This window comes from Solanum lycopersicum, chromosome 11 (genome assembly GCF_036512215.1).
Source record: "Solanum lycopersicum chromosome 11, SLM_r2.1".
In the NCBI taxonomy this organism is placed as follows: Eukaryota; Viridiplantae; Streptophyta; class Magnoliopsida; order Solanales; family Solanaceae; genus Solanum; species Solanum lycopersicum.
In genome coordinates, this window is record NC_090810.1 from 3,584,534 (window position 1) to 3,602,864 (window position 18,331).

General features: G+C 28.3%; 2 protein-coding genes across 2 annotated transcripts; one reads left to right on the plus strand and one right to left on the minus strand.

Moving 5' to 3' along the window:
- Window positions 1-27: 27 nt before the first annotated feature.
- LOC101254155 (endoglucanase 12) lies at window positions 28-6,951 on the minus strand. The gene is made up of 6 exons (XM_004250041.5): window positions 6,817-6,951; window positions 6,311-6,742; window positions 3,056-3,363; window positions 1,532-2,129; window positions 822-994; window positions 28-573 (listed from the first exon to the last, which is right to left on the minus strand). Exons 2-6 carry the CDS (start codon window positions 6,735-6,737, stop codon window positions 172-174), a joined length of 1,908 nt encoding a protein of 635 aa, XP_004250089.1. The 5' UTR covers window positions 6,738-6,742; window positions 6,817-6,951; the 3' UTR covers window positions 28-171.
- Window positions 6,952-13,962: 7,011 nt separating this feature from the next.
- On the plus strand, window positions 13,963-17,736 carry LOC101258218 (protein ASYMMETRIC LEAVES 2). Its single transcript, XM_004250460.5, has 3 exons — window positions 13,963-14,528; window positions 16,157-16,527; window positions 17,170-17,736. Exons 2-3 carry the CDS (start codon window positions 16,170-16,172, stop codon window positions 17,502-17,504), a joined length of 693 nt encoding a protein of 230 aa, XP_004250508.2. The 5' UTR covers window positions 13,963-14,528; window positions 16,157-16,169; the 3' UTR covers window positions 17,505-17,736.
- Window positions 17,737-18,331: the final 595 nt, after the last annotated feature.

Here is an 18,331-nt window from a genome sequence, read left to right on the forward strand (position 1 = left end):
TACAAAATACCGTCTAAATTCATCCTGTTTGGGAACATCGATAAGTGCAATAATTTTATTATGCCAATATGTCACAAGATATAAATAGAGTTAAAACAACTCTGTTATCTCGAAATTTTGTACATTGATATCCATTTCAACAAGCAAAATTTAAGCTCAAGTTTTCACGAATTATGGTTTCCATGGCGGAGGTGGTGGTGGACTCATTGGATATAAAGGTGGAACAGCTGAGAATATTGTATTCTTGTCAATACCATAGCCACCAGTACCAGTTAAAGAAACCAGTGCAGCAACAAGTCCTGCATTTCCTGCTAGTGTTGGTTCTGTATAGCTGAAATTCGTGCGTAAATCTTTGAACTTGTCAAATTTATCAGGTCCTCCTACCATGGCTCCTGTCATGTTATGAACATTGGGTTTTTTAGTGTCTCTCCATCTCCATCCTCCAGTGCATGAGTACTTTGTTTTACCAGTAGGTATTGATGCACCTCTATGATGAACATGTTTTGGGAATTTGTCTCCATATCCCACTATGTAGCTCATCTTCAAGGGATTTTCACCTAATATATAGTTCATCTGTTTTTCAATGAGAAATGACAAAATATTAGGACATGAACATTACTCCGTCCGATTCAATCTGTTTGCCAAGTATTGACTTGACACACTTTTTGAATCTTGTGATCTTAAACTAAAGATAGGTAGAATGTACGAAAATGTCATCTAATCTTGTGGTCGTAGAACGTAGAAAATGTTTGTTTTTTGAAATGACTTTTGTCGTATCAAATACACAATCGACCATGCATGAAAGGGATTGATGTGCAGACCTGGAAAGTTGCAAAACTGCGAAGATCTTCCAAGGTGATAAAGAAAGGGCCACAGTACCATCCAGGAACACCAGTTGCATTCAAGTAATCAACAAATAGTGATGCCAAAAAAGCTGCATTTGCTACATACTGCAATGGCTGACCATGCCCATGATTCAACTGGATAAGTCCACCTAAATATGTGAAAACAGGCGAATTCAAAATTTGAAAATTATTGATCTGGAGAAGTTGCTTCGGCAGGCACTACGAATTTAGTGGCAGTAACTAGAATTTTCACTTAAGAGATTCAAACTATAAATAAGTAAACATGCGTAGAAGCCATGGGGAGTCCATATCTACCATATATAGATTTTAAAAAATAGTATCGACCCTGTATATCTGTATATATAATGTAATTTTCGACAAAAGGGGTTTGTATGAACCTTTTTGATACCCTAGCTCCGCCCCGGTTAAGATCCAATTATAGTTGACTTCCACCTAATATATAACACCTCAACTGAGATCCCGAACCTTTTTCAATCTATGTTTAGAAGTAGGGTGAGTGAGTCTGTTCCTTTTTCAGAAAAGGTTTTGGAGTATAGAAGATTCCACCAGATCTAACGTCTCTATCAACTAATCTCTTTTGTTGGTGCAAAAGACCTGTCTTTCCAATCTTGTGATCTAAAAGATGTTTAATCAAATGCAAGTTCTTGCAAGAGGACAAGGCATACCTTTAGTGAAATTGAAGACCTGGAACCTCTGTAGATAGGAACACATGGTAAGACCAGTGATATTATGATAGCTACTCAACATTTCCTCATAAGGATAACCTGGATTCAAGAATATCCTCATCCTAGTTAACAGCAACATAGCTGCAGGCACCTTGTTATCCCAACTCAACACACTCAAATCCGGGATCATGAAGCGGGCATTGGTATTCTTAGACAATGAAGGATTAGTAGCCAACGATATGTAAGTTTTATTACCAGTAGCATAATATAGCCAAGCTGATCCCCACATATGCTCGTCGAAGTAGTTTGTGGAGTTGTAGAAAGGTTCAATGTACGGATTTCCACGACAATATGAAGTCCGTTTGCCTAAGTCCCGGGCAAAGTCAAAGAGAGTCTCTGCTCCTTTAACTAGCTTTCTTGAATATTGTTTGTTATCCCGGAATACTATGGATGCAGCAGCTAATGCTGCTGCCATTTCAGCGGCGAGATCAGGTGCTGAAGTAGCTGTTTGAACAGGGCGTTCATAGTTCATGTCTTCTGGCCTTTGCCAACAGTAGTGATCATCTGGTTTTCTTGAATTGTTCAAAGCACCACCTACCTGAGATCAATGAAAATTGGAACCATATATAATTTAGTATGAACAGTCTAACATTAGGATTAAAGCTTCACTTCAGTTGAGTTCAAACGCGGATCTAGGATTTGAACTCTATGAATTACACTTTATTGGTTCTTAGTGTTCAACTTAACATATTCTTAAAGATTCAAACTTACTATTTGTTGCAATTTATGTTGATTTTTAATACTAAAATTTTATAATTCACGTCAAAAAGTATTGAGTTCAGATGAACGTAATAGCTCAATATTGCATACGCCTCCGCATTTGAGAATCCTACCTGTCATTCCACTGAATATAACGTGATCTTCACTTTATGAATACATTAACTAAATATTAAAATCAAGACACAATTTTTGGTATGTGGTAGCAAGAACATACTTCCACCCACTAATTATCAATCTTTAATAAATTTAGAACCTAATAAGTCAAAAGATTATAATACTGCTACAATCACACAGTGTAATTTCATAAGTGAGGTCTAGGAAAGATAAAGATATACGCACACTTTATAGCTACCTACCTTTGTGAGGTAGTGTAGGTCATTTCTAAAAGACCCTTGGCTTAAATGAAAAGTATCCGACCTGCCTGACTAAACCTACCAATAGTCACCAGATTCATATGAGCTACCAAGGAGTTAGCAACGATCTTTTTAAGATTGATCTGCCTTAAAATGATTGAGGAAATATATATTATATTAATCACGCTATCTTAAAGCAAATCCTGGCAAGATGACGGATCCTGCCTTAGGTGCTTCTACATAAGCTTCAAGCAACCAAATATGAACTGTTACCATAAGCACTTCGGCAAAAGAAGAACAAATACAACAGATAAGAGTACATAATATTGAAGAATAAGAAACTACGCAATGATTGTGTTTTTTTTAACTTGATGTAAAAGGAGAATATTACCTGTGAGTAAATTTTGTCAATTTTAGTTGCAGAGGAGTTGAAAGTAAGAAGCAAGTAATCAGTGCCCCATTTGATGATATCTGTGATGTGTTCATATTCACCAAGGGCTCTGTACTTGTGTTCATATTCAATCACACTCCAACTCAACATAGTCATTGCAAATGACATTGGATAATGGAATTTTATGTTGTCTCCAGCATCATAATATCCTCCAACCAATCCCCCTTTAACATCTGTAAGTTTTGATCCATCTTGTAAACCTGAATCTCCTCTCCATGGGATCCTATTGCTCTTTGGCAATTTCCCAGCTGTGTAAATAACTTAAATTCATGAAAACATGATTTACAACATCAATAACACACTCAGTATAATTCCATCAATTGGGCTCAGGAGAAGATAAAGTATACATAGACCTTATGGTACCCTGTTTGTTTCCTATTGACCCTCGGCTATGTGAAAACATGCATTGATGGTCTAATATTTAGAGGACTAATCCAGGATTTTAAGTTAACGACCCCAAGTTAATATACAATATAACAAAAGTTACTGAGTTCACGTGAATTCATTACTAGTTGCACTAGATCCACCTCTAGTAATATTTATACACATCATGTTACGTATAAAAATAATTACACGTCAATCACTTTATAAGCATTGATTAGTAACCTAGTAAAATGTTAACTAAACTCCATCACTTGCTAAAATTTATTGATATTGAAATTCTTAAAGGAGATATGTCATGTATAAAATATAGGTTGCTTTTGCATTGACAGTTATTAGTTTGTTGTAACGATCCGATGCGGGTCGTTTTAAAAATTAGGACTATTTTGATTCTTTTCGTAAAATATAAGTGTGATTACGACTTGTGATTTTTAGGTCGTGACTAATCGTAATTCACGAATACCTTATTAATTTTTTTTATTGATATTGCAAAAATATGTCACTTTGAAGACATGTTAGCCAACTTCTGAAAATTTGATTTGATAAATGAGATTATTTTTTTCCATGCAGAAAGCTGGATTCCTAAAAGACCCCTCTCTCTGTTGTCTATTTACATATACATACATATAAGACAATAAAATTATTTCCAATTAAAGAATCAAAGTGATGGCTCCCCACGAACTAATAAATTAAATAATGTTCCGTAAATCAGTTTGGATAATTCATTGGGTAACCTCCGATGGATATTTTCAAATATTCTTTTCATATTACATCGAATTTAGATAAACAATCAATTAAATTATTAAAATTATATTCGAATGAATTAAACTTTTACTACATTATTCCATAGAATTGACATAATTTATCTTATGTATTGTTAATTTTATGCTTCCTTTTATAGGAAAAAAGTGACATTTATAATTGGACTTTGAGGATCATCAGTGACAACATATTAATAAGGCTAAGTCATGCAAGGGAAAGAAGACTTTGGTTTATTAATAAAAAAAAATTATTATTATCAATTAAATTATAATTTTTTTATTTTTTACTTTTTTTTTTGCTAGAGAAGGAATAAAAATGTCCCTACCAAACTAGTATTAAGATTTTTTCCTAGACCTATTTTATTATTAGTTTCTAGGTCAAAGTGCTAATGACGTTCTAACTTCATATTCAATGTCTACTTTTTCCTGTTCATATGTTCTAAATTCCTTCTTAGAAATTTCTCTATACACATATATATATATATATTCGCCTTTTCGAGTTAACAATTTTTTCTTTGACATTTGACGCTAGATTAAGTCATTTTTGCTTTCACTTTAACTATTTTTAGTTAAACTTCATTAAAGTTCAATCATTTTTTTCTAAACTTCTCACGGAAAAGACTAATCTTCATATTTAAAGTTGTTTATGTGAAAACAAATTAAAAATCGTTATTTATAACAAATTTTAAAGTAACAGAAAATAAATTACGATTATAAAAAAAATACGTAGAAAATATGATTTTTTTTTGGATAAATATTATGGATACATTTTGACATATTAGAAAACTTGTAACGTGTCTATTTCACCAATGACTAATCAATCACGTTAACAAGCATCATAAATTAATTTATGAATATGTGAAAATAGAAAAATATATAGTTTTTTAGTATAATATGTTTTACCAAGTCTATGTCCATACATGTACCAAAAGTCATGAACGTTACTATAATTTTGTGGAATTTCAAATAACAAACACCATGTTTATAAGGAGTAATTCTAGCCTATTATAATTATTATTTATTACTTTCCTAATCAAATAAACTTTATTTCTTTCCCTTTTTTAGCTAAAATTTAATCTATCTATACCTTTTACACATCATCTAAGGAAAATGACAAGTAGAATATTAAAAGTCTGTCTTTTCATTTTCTTTTAATCATACTACTTTTCACGTTAAGTTTATTCATCTCGATTGATTTTTATTATCATAAATATTATTCATTAAAATTTGAATCAAAACGAAACACATAATTCTTCTCCTTTATTATTCACTTAGGTTTATATTGCAGATTAAAAGATATAATGATACAGAGTTTTATGTTCGCTATTAATTTTAATGAAGCTCCAATATAAATTTTATGAATTTTATATATTAATGTACTTTGAATATAAATATTTGACTTTTTAACATTAGTTTAAAATTACCCCTTATATTTATCCACTATCATTAGGACAAATACAAAAATAATTATTTCATCGTCTTAAATTTTAGGTTTTTTCTTACATTTTATATCACGATTTATTAATTTGATATTCAAATATGTTACTTAAAAGACACAGAGCGAAAAATAAAATTTAAAGTTTATAAGTTCTGAAATTTTAATTTTTAAATTTTCTAAACTTTATATATTTTTAATGAATTTCTTACTGCAAGTTCAGCATTCAAACAATTTTTTAATTAACAGATTACCAACATATTTGTTCGCACTTTAAGAGTCGACTCATCTCAAATTCATTAAGAAAAATATATTTGTCATCTTGAGTGTAAGACTCGTCTCAATTTATAAAATATCACCTTGAGAGTCAGATTCATCTCAATTCATATTTTTTATTCGGTTCGAATCTTGTCGAGGGGCGTTTTATCTCACATGTTTATTTATACGTGAGATCTTCTTTCTAATTTTGTTATTGACGAGCTAGTTTTTGAGGTTGAATCGATCTTTTCTAAACCAAATTTTGATTTACTTTTTTTTCTCTATGAAATTATTCTCATTTGTCCAAAAAAAAAAATAGTAGTAAAAATTTAAGACGGAAGAGAAAGGAGAAAAACGTACATTTCTGGGCGTCGAAGAACATGAGAGCCTTATGAAGGGCAAAAGTGTAATTATCAGGCAACGGAGGTTGAGATTTATGCTTCGGCCAAACTTTCACGACGATCGTCGGAAGAGCAATCACGGCAAACGCAACGATAATTCCGATAAGCGTATACTTCAACGCTTTTCTGCTACAAATAACACATCCTAAATCGACGTATTTCTTCTTCTTCTTCACCGGCGGACCTAACAACCAACTCTGTTGCGTTTCATCCAAATTCCGACTACTCTGAGTACTCCGATCGTATATATCGTATCGCTGCAGCTGATTTACCGACGCTCTATCCAAATCAAAATTCCGGCTCCGATTATCATCGTCCGTCGTCGATTCACCGCCGGTCGTCGTCGTCGCGATTTCTAACGCACCTCCCCAGTGATTCGAGTACATTATTCCTAAAAACGAAGATTATTGAAAAAAAAATTGAGATTCAATGGAAAAAAATTGACAGCTAAAGTGAAAATTGTACCTGTGGTTTAATGACAAAAAATGGCTTATAGAGTTTCTCACATGGTTTAGATGAAACAGTTTTTTCTTGCTATAAAAGTTTAAATTATATTTATATAATATAATAAAAGTTTGTTAAAATTATTATATATATATAGAGGGACAAAAAATAACCAAGGTATTAAATTTTTTTTATTTTTATTTGTAAATAAGAGAAAGTTGACTAAAATTTTTTTAAAAAGGAGTGGAAAGAGTCATTAGAGTGATATTCTATGTCTAAACGAAATTGGAATAGCTCATTACGTGACAAACTGTTATCTTATTGATGAAGATTCGATATTAGAAAATACGTAGGGTTGAGTATCGGTCGGTTCGATTTTAAAGTTTATAGATTTGACTTATTGGTTATCGATTTCTAGAAATGTTAAACCGTTAATAAGATCATTAAAATATTGACTTATTGATTGTTATAGATTCGGTTATTGGTTTAGCAGTTAAGATTTGACATAAAAAAATCATTGAAAATTACTTAGAAACAAGGAGATAAACTAAATAAACCATGCATATGACTTCAAAAGGTTACATTTTGCTCAAAAACAAACATTTTTACGTTCATAAATAATTATGTGTTTGCGACAACAAGAAAAAAATTGGAAATCAAAGTTTAAGTCAATGACGTTATATTCAGGATGATATAAATATAATTATTTAAATTTACTATTGGGTTATTGATTAACTCGTTAAGAAAAAAACCCTCGAACCATTAAGATTCGATAATTCGATAACAAGAAAAATTAAAACAATTATTAAAATCGCTAAACCAATAACCTATTTTTTCGGTTCGAGTTATCAGTTTTGGTTCGATTTTGAACAACCCTAATGAAATGTATGCATATCTTATCTCTATCTTCTCGTGATACATGTGCGTGTGAGAGAGAAATTAAGAGAGTATAATGATATTCTTTAAAATTATTTATATTCTTATATTTTTGTATTATTATAATTAGTATATAAATATACAACTATTTTAGAAGGAAAAAATGATTTTCTTTTTTTTACATTTGATTAAGAAATGTATATGATATTGACTATGTTGTATATTAATTATAATATATAGAAAAATAGAGTTGTAATTAGTTTTAGGAACTGGAGTTTGAAAGCTTGAAATGATAGTGAAACCAAGTAAATCCAGCTACTAGCATCTAATTTTGATCAATATATTTATATATAGTAAAATATTATTTTCTCCATCCCAAAATAATTCAAAATAAATGTTAACGTTCATAATTATAGTTTTTTTTTTTTGCATTTTTTCCAATTATACATATATATTTACATAATTTTCTTAGTAATCGCATTCGTTTCTATTTATATATCGTTATTATTGTTTAATTTTATAAACTTAATATGATAATATTTTTTCTATTTTATCCTCTTGAAATTATGCATTATTCGACCTAACATAGAAAAATAAAATAATTAATTCATATTCATTGGCTAAATTATTAATCAAAAATAAGTTAATCCATATTCATTTATTTGAAAGTTTTGATTTCAAGAGTCACTAATTAAGAGTACAATAACAAATCTGTCTAACTTTTTAGGAAACGTAAAATCTAAAATAATAATAACTAAATAAAAATAAAAATAATAATATCTAATTTAAGAGATATTTACTTATTTTGGAACGTAGAGAATAGTATACACTAAAAATAAGGCTTTTACTAGGGAAGTTTGAATTTTTCTTAGAAATTTGAAAAATCAAAACTAATTCCAATAACCATTAAATAAGAGAGGATTTGCAAACCAATTAGATTCATTTACATTAATGACATTCTCATCCTTTTGTGCAGCATACTAGGACTAAAATAATTTTGATTATATTTACTAATTAGACTTTGTTAAAAATACATTCTAAAATAATTTAATTTTAAAAAATAAAATATAAAATACAATTACCTACTCTTTGCATTTTAAATTATTTTAGCCCCCAAAAAATTAAAGACAAGAATTAGGGCCCGTTTGGATGGCTTATTAAAAGCAGCTTTAAAAAAGTACTTTTGAAAGTACTGAAACCTATTTTTAAAATAAGCAGTTATGTGTTTGGATAAAAGTGCTGAGGTTAAAAAAAAAGTTGTTGATGTGTTTGGCAAATAAGTGCTGATAAACAGCTTTTTAAATCAAAATGTCTGAAATACCCTTAAAAGTTGTTAACATAATAAAAGTTAATTAATTTATATTTTACAACCATAAATAATTATATATTGCTATCATTCACATATTTCTTTCTCATCACAAATTATTTATAAGAGGAATATAAACTTATTATAGATTTTAAAGATATATAATTTGAATAGATTAAAGAACGATTTAAAATTTTATTTTAGTTTCATCCATAGGTAATAATAATTGTCTATCATTCACATATTTATTTATTATCACAAATTATTTAGAAGAGGAATATAAATTTTTATTTAAGTTATATGTGCAACTTATTTTATATTTTAATAATATATAATTTGAATAGATCACTTGAAAGATTTAAGATTTATTTTATTTTCATTCATTAGTAATAGTAATTGTCTATCATCCACACGTGAAAAGGGAAAAATAGAAGAAAGAGATGTTAGGGTTATGTGGGTAATTTGAAGATTGTATAAAAATATTAAGGGCAAAAAGGTAAAAATGTGGTCAACTTAAAACGGCTTATAAGCTGGGAAAAAAAAACACCCCTACCCCAACTTTTAACTTTTGGCTTAAAATAAGTTTTTTTTTAAACTTAAAATAAGCTGTTTTGATATTGTCAAACAGCTAAATAAGTCAAAAACCAGCTTTTAAGTTAGTTTGACCAGCTTTTAAGCTGAGCCAAACAGGCTCTTAGTAATTGTCTTTAATTATATCTTTATATTAAAAAGGGAAAATGCACACGTACCCCCTCAATCTATGTCCGAAATTTTAGAGACACACTTATACTATAATAAGGTCCTATTACCCCGCTGAACTTATTTTATAAGTAATTTTCTATCCCTTTTGGGCCTACGTGACACTAACTTGGAAAAAAAAGTCGATCAGCGTTGCGCCCACAAAATAGTGTCACGTAAGCTGAAAAGGGGTAGCAAATTATTAATAAAATAAGTTCAGGGGGTAATATGACTTTAGTAAAATATAAGTGTGTCTCTAAAATTTCGAACATAGATTAAGGAGATATTTATACATTATCTCTATTAAAAAACTATTACTCCCTTTAGTCAAAATAAGTAAATTGTTAGAGTTCTTTTTAAGACTTTTTATTTAAAAATATTTACCCTTCATTTTAATAAAATTTCTTAATTACTTTACATTTTCTCGAACAATAGTTTGAGAATAATCAAAAGGGCAATAATGGAAAGTAGCCTTTGATTTATGTCATCGATATTTTTTTCATAATGAATGTATCATATCCTAATAATTCACTTCATGTAGACAAAAAAAAATACTTATTAGTTAAAGATTGTAATCATTATTTTTTTAATATGCGTACAAAAAAGTAAAACGATATTATTTACATTGGTACTGAAGGAATAGTAAAAAAGGAAAAATATTAAATTAAATAAAAAACAATAAAGAAAAATTAATAAAATTTAATTTAATTATTTAAAAAGAAAGCATGAAAAATATATGACAAATAAAATAAATCGAAAGTATCTTAAACAGTCCTTTAAAGAATATTTGAGTTTGTGATATTAAAAAAAAACAAAAGAATTGAAATCAAAATTTGCTTGAAATAGTCAAGATAAATCCTCTTATAAAATTATGTGATAATTTAATATAACTAAAGGGACTAACTAGGTAGCCCTTTATTAAGTGAAGTTCCAATTGAGATTTCAATGCTATTTTTTCCCCCCTTTTTTATGAGTTTAGCCAATTTATAATGAAAGGTAAAAGGGGATAAAGAAATCGTATGTTATTGTCCTGTAAATATAAGTTGTCTTCCTCCATATATAAAAAGGGAATAAATAAATCAATTAAATTTGGATGCGTTATGAAGTGCTTCTTTCGGAGTTAAATTTTCGTTTGTCCATATTTTGATAAAAAGTATCTCTTGTTTTTTATTCCCATTCCTATAAAAATAAATACTATGATTCGCGTTTCGAACAGGCATGATTTATGCACATCAAATAGACCCTTCTCTATCATTTTATCCGTTGATATTAATGTTTGGAGAGTTAAATAATTTTTTTTTATCATAATATTTTTAAAAATACAAATGTGTCAAACATTAGTTATGTTAATTTTATAACTTTTTTGTTTAATTGACTATTTTTGGGTTCGAATTTCGGACAACTCACTATCATATCAAAATTGTAATTCTATGTAAAGAAGTTCATATTTTTCCAATCAATTTCATTGAGAATTTGAATAGATTCACATACACCTTGATTGACACGAGTATATAAGTCATGTTATATTGTTGAATAACAAATTTTTCAACCTCTTAAAGAATTAGAAGGATTAGTATACTGCGATGTGTGATTTGATTGAAATTCTAATTTTACAGTCTCGAAAAAAAACCCGACATTAGTAATAGATATTAAGTAGTTTGACACGAGTATATAAGTCATGTTATACTGTTGAATAATAAACTTTTTAACCTCTTAAAGAATAGTAGGATAAATTTACTTGTTTCTTATTTTAATTGATATACATATATTATACACTCATTATATATAATCATACATATAATATACATTTTATACACATACATTCTATTTTTAGTATTATTTAAGTTAATTCTTCTATTATTTCTCAATCACGTTGAACTTATGATTTTAGATTTCGAATAACTTTTATAATTATTCAACAATCATGATTCGATTAATTCAAATTTTCATTGTGTTAAGTAGAATCTTCACAAATATTACAAGAGTAGGATTAAAAGATGAAATTGGACTAACCTTTTATCACTGACTAATTGTTTCTTCAGCCCAATTGATATTTGGGCTTTAGCAGCCCATTCGAATATTTTCCCCAATGGTAAAAGAAATAAATACAAAATTTAACCACCGTAATAACTTTTTAAATCAACTAAAAAATGAAGTAAGCCAAACAAATCGAAATAGAAAAATAAATAAGAATTATTTTTTACTATTTACCCTAACTTTGTTTACTTTTAAAAATAATTAATTTTTAGGATAAAATAGAAAAAAAAATTATATCTTTATTTCATAAATTGGAAAATATTTTCGAAAACATGTTATTATTCGGATTGCGCAATTTAGGATCCATTTGAGGATGATGATCCTAATAAGATTTTTTTTTGTACCAAGGCTCGATTTGAGTTTTCTGATTAAGGTGAAACAGTCACATCATTACACCACGATCTATAATTATTTTTAATTATAGGTGTTGGAGTTCCTCTCCTATTTTTCTAATTGACTTTTTCTTTCACTCGATAATTTAGAATCTACATTAAAATCGTAATTAAATTTAAATCGCGCATTATTTACTTATTCTTTTGGCATATTTATTTTGCAAGCAAGGAGGTAAGTACGTGTAATGTATTCAAATTTCGAGGTATTAAAAAGTGAGAATAATTCTTTTTGTCGACTGCAAAGTCAAACTTTTTTTTTAATTAAAAAACTATATAATAATTTTTTTAAAAGACATTTTACGACTATCAATTTTAAAAAATTAAGAGGTCTAGTTACATTGATTCTGATATTAATAATCTATAAAACTATATATTAATCAGTGTTACTCCTTGCACGTATTCATAAAATTTGAAATGTTAGTTTCTTAGTCAAACGTCATTTAAAGTAAATTAATTTTAATCAATTTAAAATATATTAATTAATTTTTTTTAGATATGTATAGCTGATACAACAGAATTAAAGTTATTTTTCATTATTTATGACCGTCAATGAAGATCAATAATTAATTATAGAATAATAATTTACAAGTTTGACAAAAGAAATTAAAGAAAAGTTCATCGTATTATGCGAGAAATTAAACTTAAGATTATATGAAGAACTTATTATTCGTGGTCATGATATATATAAATATATATATATAAAGTTGAGCATCCTCTAAAATTAAAGGATAACTATGTATAACATATTAAGATACATTATTCTTTCGATCAAAAAAATATTTGTTTAAAAATTGAAATATCGATAACCTCGATGAAACGAGTATTAATAAAACATCTCATATTCTAACCTTATGATTAAATTTTTTTTGGTAAAAATCATTTTCTCTTTTAATAAGCCTTACGAAATACAAACTAAATTTATTGAGATCATAAAATAGGTATGGAGTATCATATAGAAATTCAAAAAAAATAATCTTTTCTTTTGCTAAAAATAAAACAAACAAACTTTGGATTATTCTTTGTAGTCCACCATTAACATTCAAACAAAGTTCCATATTAAGAAAATTGTGTGTGTGTGTGTGTGAGTGAAAGAGAGTGTATAGAGGAGACTTAAATGTGTGTAAGGGTGCAACAAATGGAATACAAGGACAAAATAAAAGGATATGTCACATCAATGACACAAGACAACTCTAGAAAATACCTTCTTCTCTTCATATATATAATTAATAATATCCCTTCCTCCTCCCCCCTCCCACCCACCCTACCACCTTCCCACACCCTACTTACTAAAACCCTAGATTAATAAATCTTGTCGAAGCGTTAAATTCTAGTAATGTACGATTCAAATTTAATATGAACCTAAATACGAACTTTGAACATCAAGTAGACAGTTAAAAAAATAAATCCTCCTCTCTTCATAAATAAATAACATCTCTTCCTTCCTCTTTCTCCTCCCCCACCCCACCCCATCCCACTTACGAATAACTCCTATGATTCAGATTTAATCAAAACTTTAATACGAACTCCAAACATCATATGTGAAAAATCGAAACAAGAAAACCTCTCCTCTTCATAAAAATAACACTCCTTCTTTCTCCACCCTCACCACCACCACGCACTCCAATACCACTTTAAAATAAATTCTACGTGCGTGATTCATATTTAACAGAATTTTAATATAAACTTCAAACATAAGACGTGAAAAATCGAAAAAAAGAAAACCTCCCCTCTTCATAAAAATAACACCCTTTCCTCTTTCTCCTCCCCTTCCACCCCACCTCAATACTCACTAAAACCCTAAAAACACATAATTCACACATTAATGACACAAGACAAGTCTAGCTAGTAAATACCTTCTTCTCTTCCTTATAAATACCCCCCACCCCCTTTACTCACAAATACCCTAAAAAAAAACCATAATTCACACACCAAAAACTCCTATATACAAAACCATATTAAGTACTAAGATCCTCCCAAAAAAAAAAAACATACTTTCTCTCTTCTATAATAATCACAACATCATAAAACCAAAAGAAAATCATTTTGCTTTCTCTCCGTTTCCTTAGCCTCTTCTCTTGGGGGACTTCCCTATTTTTTCTCACTTTTTTGCTAACCAAAAATAAAAAATTTCATATATTATTGTACACCATCTTTATATGTTTTTATAACCTATTATATTTGTCTTAAAACTTAAAGATTGCCCTTCTTTTTTCTTAATTTTCTACTACTACTACTACAAATATTTTCATTTCAACAAAACCCCTTTTATTAGTTTTATTTTTATCAAAATTTCAACTTATTGAAAACATCTAAATTCTTCTTAGTTATTTTCATATATAGTTGAAGATTTTTCTTGAAGATCATCATCAGTCAGAAAAAAAAAGGTAATCATTTCATCTCTATTTTAGTATACTATAGGACAATTTTTTTCTTTTTATTTGTTCTATGTTACTTAGATTTTTTTTTTTTATAATTTTTTCTTTTAGGTCGTTTAGTTGATCGACTAACTAACTAAGTTACTAAAATTTTTTTATTTGTTTATATTATTTTTGGTTTGAAAAAGAAGATCCAAACTTGACTTTTAGTGCTGAAAAATAGAACCAAGAAAAAAAAATGTTTTGACCTAAGAATATATAGGCACGCAAACTTTCAACAAAATATATATACTAGACTTAGGTGCTATTTTTTAAAATTTATTTTTTGCTTTTTAACTTTTTTTTTTTAGTTTGCTTTCTTATTTTTATACTTTTTTTTGTTTCTTTACTTATATTTCAAGAAAATGTACTTCAAAGTCTTAATTTTTCTCTAATTTAAGAGTTTTAAGTTGTTTTTGAGCTATATATATTTTTGAAAATTATCATGTTATTTAATAGTAGATAATAAATCTTATTTTACGAGAGTTAATTTTGCATTCATAATATTATTTTATATATACATGATATAATTTTCTGGCGAAAATATTCAAGTAACTATCTTTTGATTCAAGACTATAGATCTCATTCGTTAAATGATTTTATGGTGTACTAAAATATTATTTATAAAGACATTTTTCTATTTTTTAATATAAGTATTTTCTCTAATTTTAGTTATATATATTGTTAGTGTTAAAAAAAAATTAAATTTTTTTTTTATGTGGGTTGAATTATCTACATGTGAATGAATTTCCAAGCAAGGGAGACTAAAATTATGACATTGTAAAGTGAGAAAATTGTATTACTTTTAATTAAACAAATATAAAAAGCTCTTACTTTCATACTTAATTTTCACGGGATCCAATCCCAAAAAAATTAAAACTTCCCAAGAAAATTTTTATTATATAATTATTTCTTTTAATTAATCTTTAAGTTATTCATATTACATGTACACAATTTTATTATATTTTATTTTTCTAGCTTTTACTATTATAACTTGTACAAATTATGTACTTTAGTTTGTTATACCATTCTTCTTCATAAACTTTCAAAAAAATATAAATATAAATCAGGTGTAATAGTATAGATTTTTATTGGTCTTCATATTACAGCAAATATTCAAAAAAAATTTAAAAAAACAAAAATAGGTATGTAGTACTTATTTTACTGTTTCTTTTTGTACTTTCTTAAAATTTAAAATAACTTTTTTTGGATCTAAATTACCTTTAATTTATTGATATGAATTTAAATTACTATATTGTTAGTAAATTTTAATATGTGATAGAATCTTAGTTATTATTTTTACTAATATATAGTATCAATTCAGACTTATCAAGAGATTTACATGTAATTAATCGTCAAACGTAAAGGATTTTTATGCTATCATATTATATCCTTACATGTTAAAAGGTTATTTTACGCGTATAAATATCCTTTAGATAACCTGATAGTAAATTCATTAAAGAATTACACTATGAAGTTATATATATACATAACTTTTGAACTCCATTGTTGTATAAGAAGTTGTAAGTATATAAAACTTAAAACTTCGATTATACTTTGTTTATTAACTCTCTTTAGCCCTATTTTTCTTGTTGTAGGTATTTATTATCAATGTCATCTTCATCATCATTATCGTCGAATTCACCATGTGCAGCGTGCAAATTCCTCAGAAGGAAATGCCAACCAGAATGTGTATTTGCACCATACTTCCCTCCTGATCAACCACAGAAATTCGCGAACGTTCATAAGGTGTTTGGGGCGAGTAATGTGACTAAATTGCTTAACGAATTACAGCCTCATCAACGCGAAGATGCTGTAAATTCGTTAGCATATGAAGCTGATATGCGTCTTCGTGATCCTGTTTATGGTTGTGTTGGTGTTATTTCACTGCTCCAACATCAACTTAGGCAACTGCAAATGGATCTTAGTTGTGCTAAATCTGAACTTTCAAAGTATCAAAACCTAGGAGGTATGTATATTGATTTTCATATTATCTTTTGTTTCTTTCAATTTACGTACGTAGTACGTATCGTTCGGATTTCGAGAGTCAAACAGATTTCATGTTTGACTCTCGAAATCTAATCACTATGATGTCATATGTTATGTGTCTATACTCTCTATCTATCATGTTCGTCCACCTGAAGATTTCAGGTTTGACTCTCGAAATCTGACTCTAGTGTCATGTTTATACTCTCTACCCATCATGTTTATGTGTTGATTTGATTCTTTTTTATGGCTTAATTGATTGAGTGAAAATATACATCTTTTTGTTAATGGTGGGACTTTTTTATTTGCTATTATTATATGTATCATATATCATATTTTTTTCCTAAAATAACTCAAGGGAGAGAAGCTACATTATTTTTAATAGTATTTCAATAGGTAGGGATAGAGGTAGGTTGTGATAATGGGGTTTATGTTTTGACGCTTTTCATTGAAAAATTATATTGAAAAAATACGGTATAAGTAAGGTTTTTTTATTTATCATATATGGTAAATGTAATTGTTGATTTTGTTGATATAGTATTCTAGTGTAAAAAAATAAATGTTATTTTAGTTTTTTTTTTTTGAAAATTTTAGTATAAATTTTTAATTTTGTCATTGTAAACAGGTATTGCTAGTACTATGACTCATGGACTTTTAGCAGCTGCAGCAGCTGCAGCTGCTACCACGGCCCACCACCACCATCATCAGCAGTTTAACTTTATGGCTGGAAGTGGTGGAGGTGGAGGTGGTGGGAGGGATCATTCCCACCACCTTTACCATCATCAGTTCTTTCCTAGGGATCAGCAACAACAACAACATCAACACATGATTCGAGCATTTGAAGGTCATGGGAGCAACAACTTCGATGCGAGTAGCCTTTTTATAGGTCAACTGAGTCAGTTCCAGCAGCCTAGGGCTGCTGGAGCTGATGGACACCGAACACCGGTTGATCCATCTTAGGTAATTTAGGTCACATTTGACTTATTGAGTTGAGCTCAAACAAAAAAAAACAATACTATATTAAGCATGATGATTATGATGGCTAATACTTGTTAATTAGCCCATGCACTAGAGTTAATTATTATCTACTATAACTTATTTTTGAGAGACCAAGTTTATGTTCTAGTATAACGTTAATTATTTTGTGAGTGTTTTTAATTCTAATATTTTATGTCACTATACTTCTTGATCATGCTTTAATGTTTTAAATTCCCCCAAAATTACTTCAGAATTCTAGTTATTATGTTTATGGAGTTATATAAAGATCTAAATATCACTCTCAAGTATAGTTGGACATCTATATATATATAATATATAATATTTTAAAATTAGAACATAAATATTTGAAAATTACATGAAAAATACCACAAAGTTGTAATTATTTAATATAAATATCGCGAAGAAACACATCTTAAAATATTACTTGAATTTTACATTGTCTGACTCTCCAAAAAAAAAAATATAATAAACAATTTAAGACGAAAAATAAGTATATACATATTTATAATAATATTTTATTATAACAATCAGAAGGTATCTTAGATAAATAACGTCGCTACGGAAATATTTTATTTTATATATGTATGTATATATCTATACCAAATCAGAGATGATCTTATATAGGCCAGCTCTAAGTCAAAAGGTAGGGTAGTATTTTAGGTCAAATATGCACAGAAAATAATTGCTATCTATATTATAAATAAAGTAAATAGTTGAACTATATTATAGTTGCATTTCCTAATATAGTTGGATTAGTCACACGTGAGATTCATGTATTGAATAGTGAC

Excerpts from the sequence above, each read along its gene's own strand:
- LOC101258218 (XM_004250460.5), top strand. The coding sequence starts at position 16,170 with ATGTCATCTTCATCATCATTATCGTCGAATTCACCATGTGCAGCGTGC. Across the intron at positions 16,528-17,169 it reads AAAGTATCAAAACCTAGGAG|GTATTGCTAGTACTATGACT; the intron begins GTATGTATATTG and ends CATTGTAAACAG.
- LOC101254155 (XM_004250041.5), bottom strand. The coding sequence starts at position 6,737 with ATGTACTCGAATCACTGGGGAGGTGCGTTAGAAATCGCGACGACGACG. Across the intron at positions 2,130-3,055 it reads TTGACAAAATTTACTCACAG|GTAGGTGGTGCTTTGAACAA; the intron begins GTAATATTCTCC and ends CATTGATCTCAG. Across the intron at positions 995-1,531 it reads GGTCTTCAATTTCACTAAAG|GTGGACTTATCCAGTTGAAT; the intron begins GTATGCCTTGTC and ends TCACATATTTAG.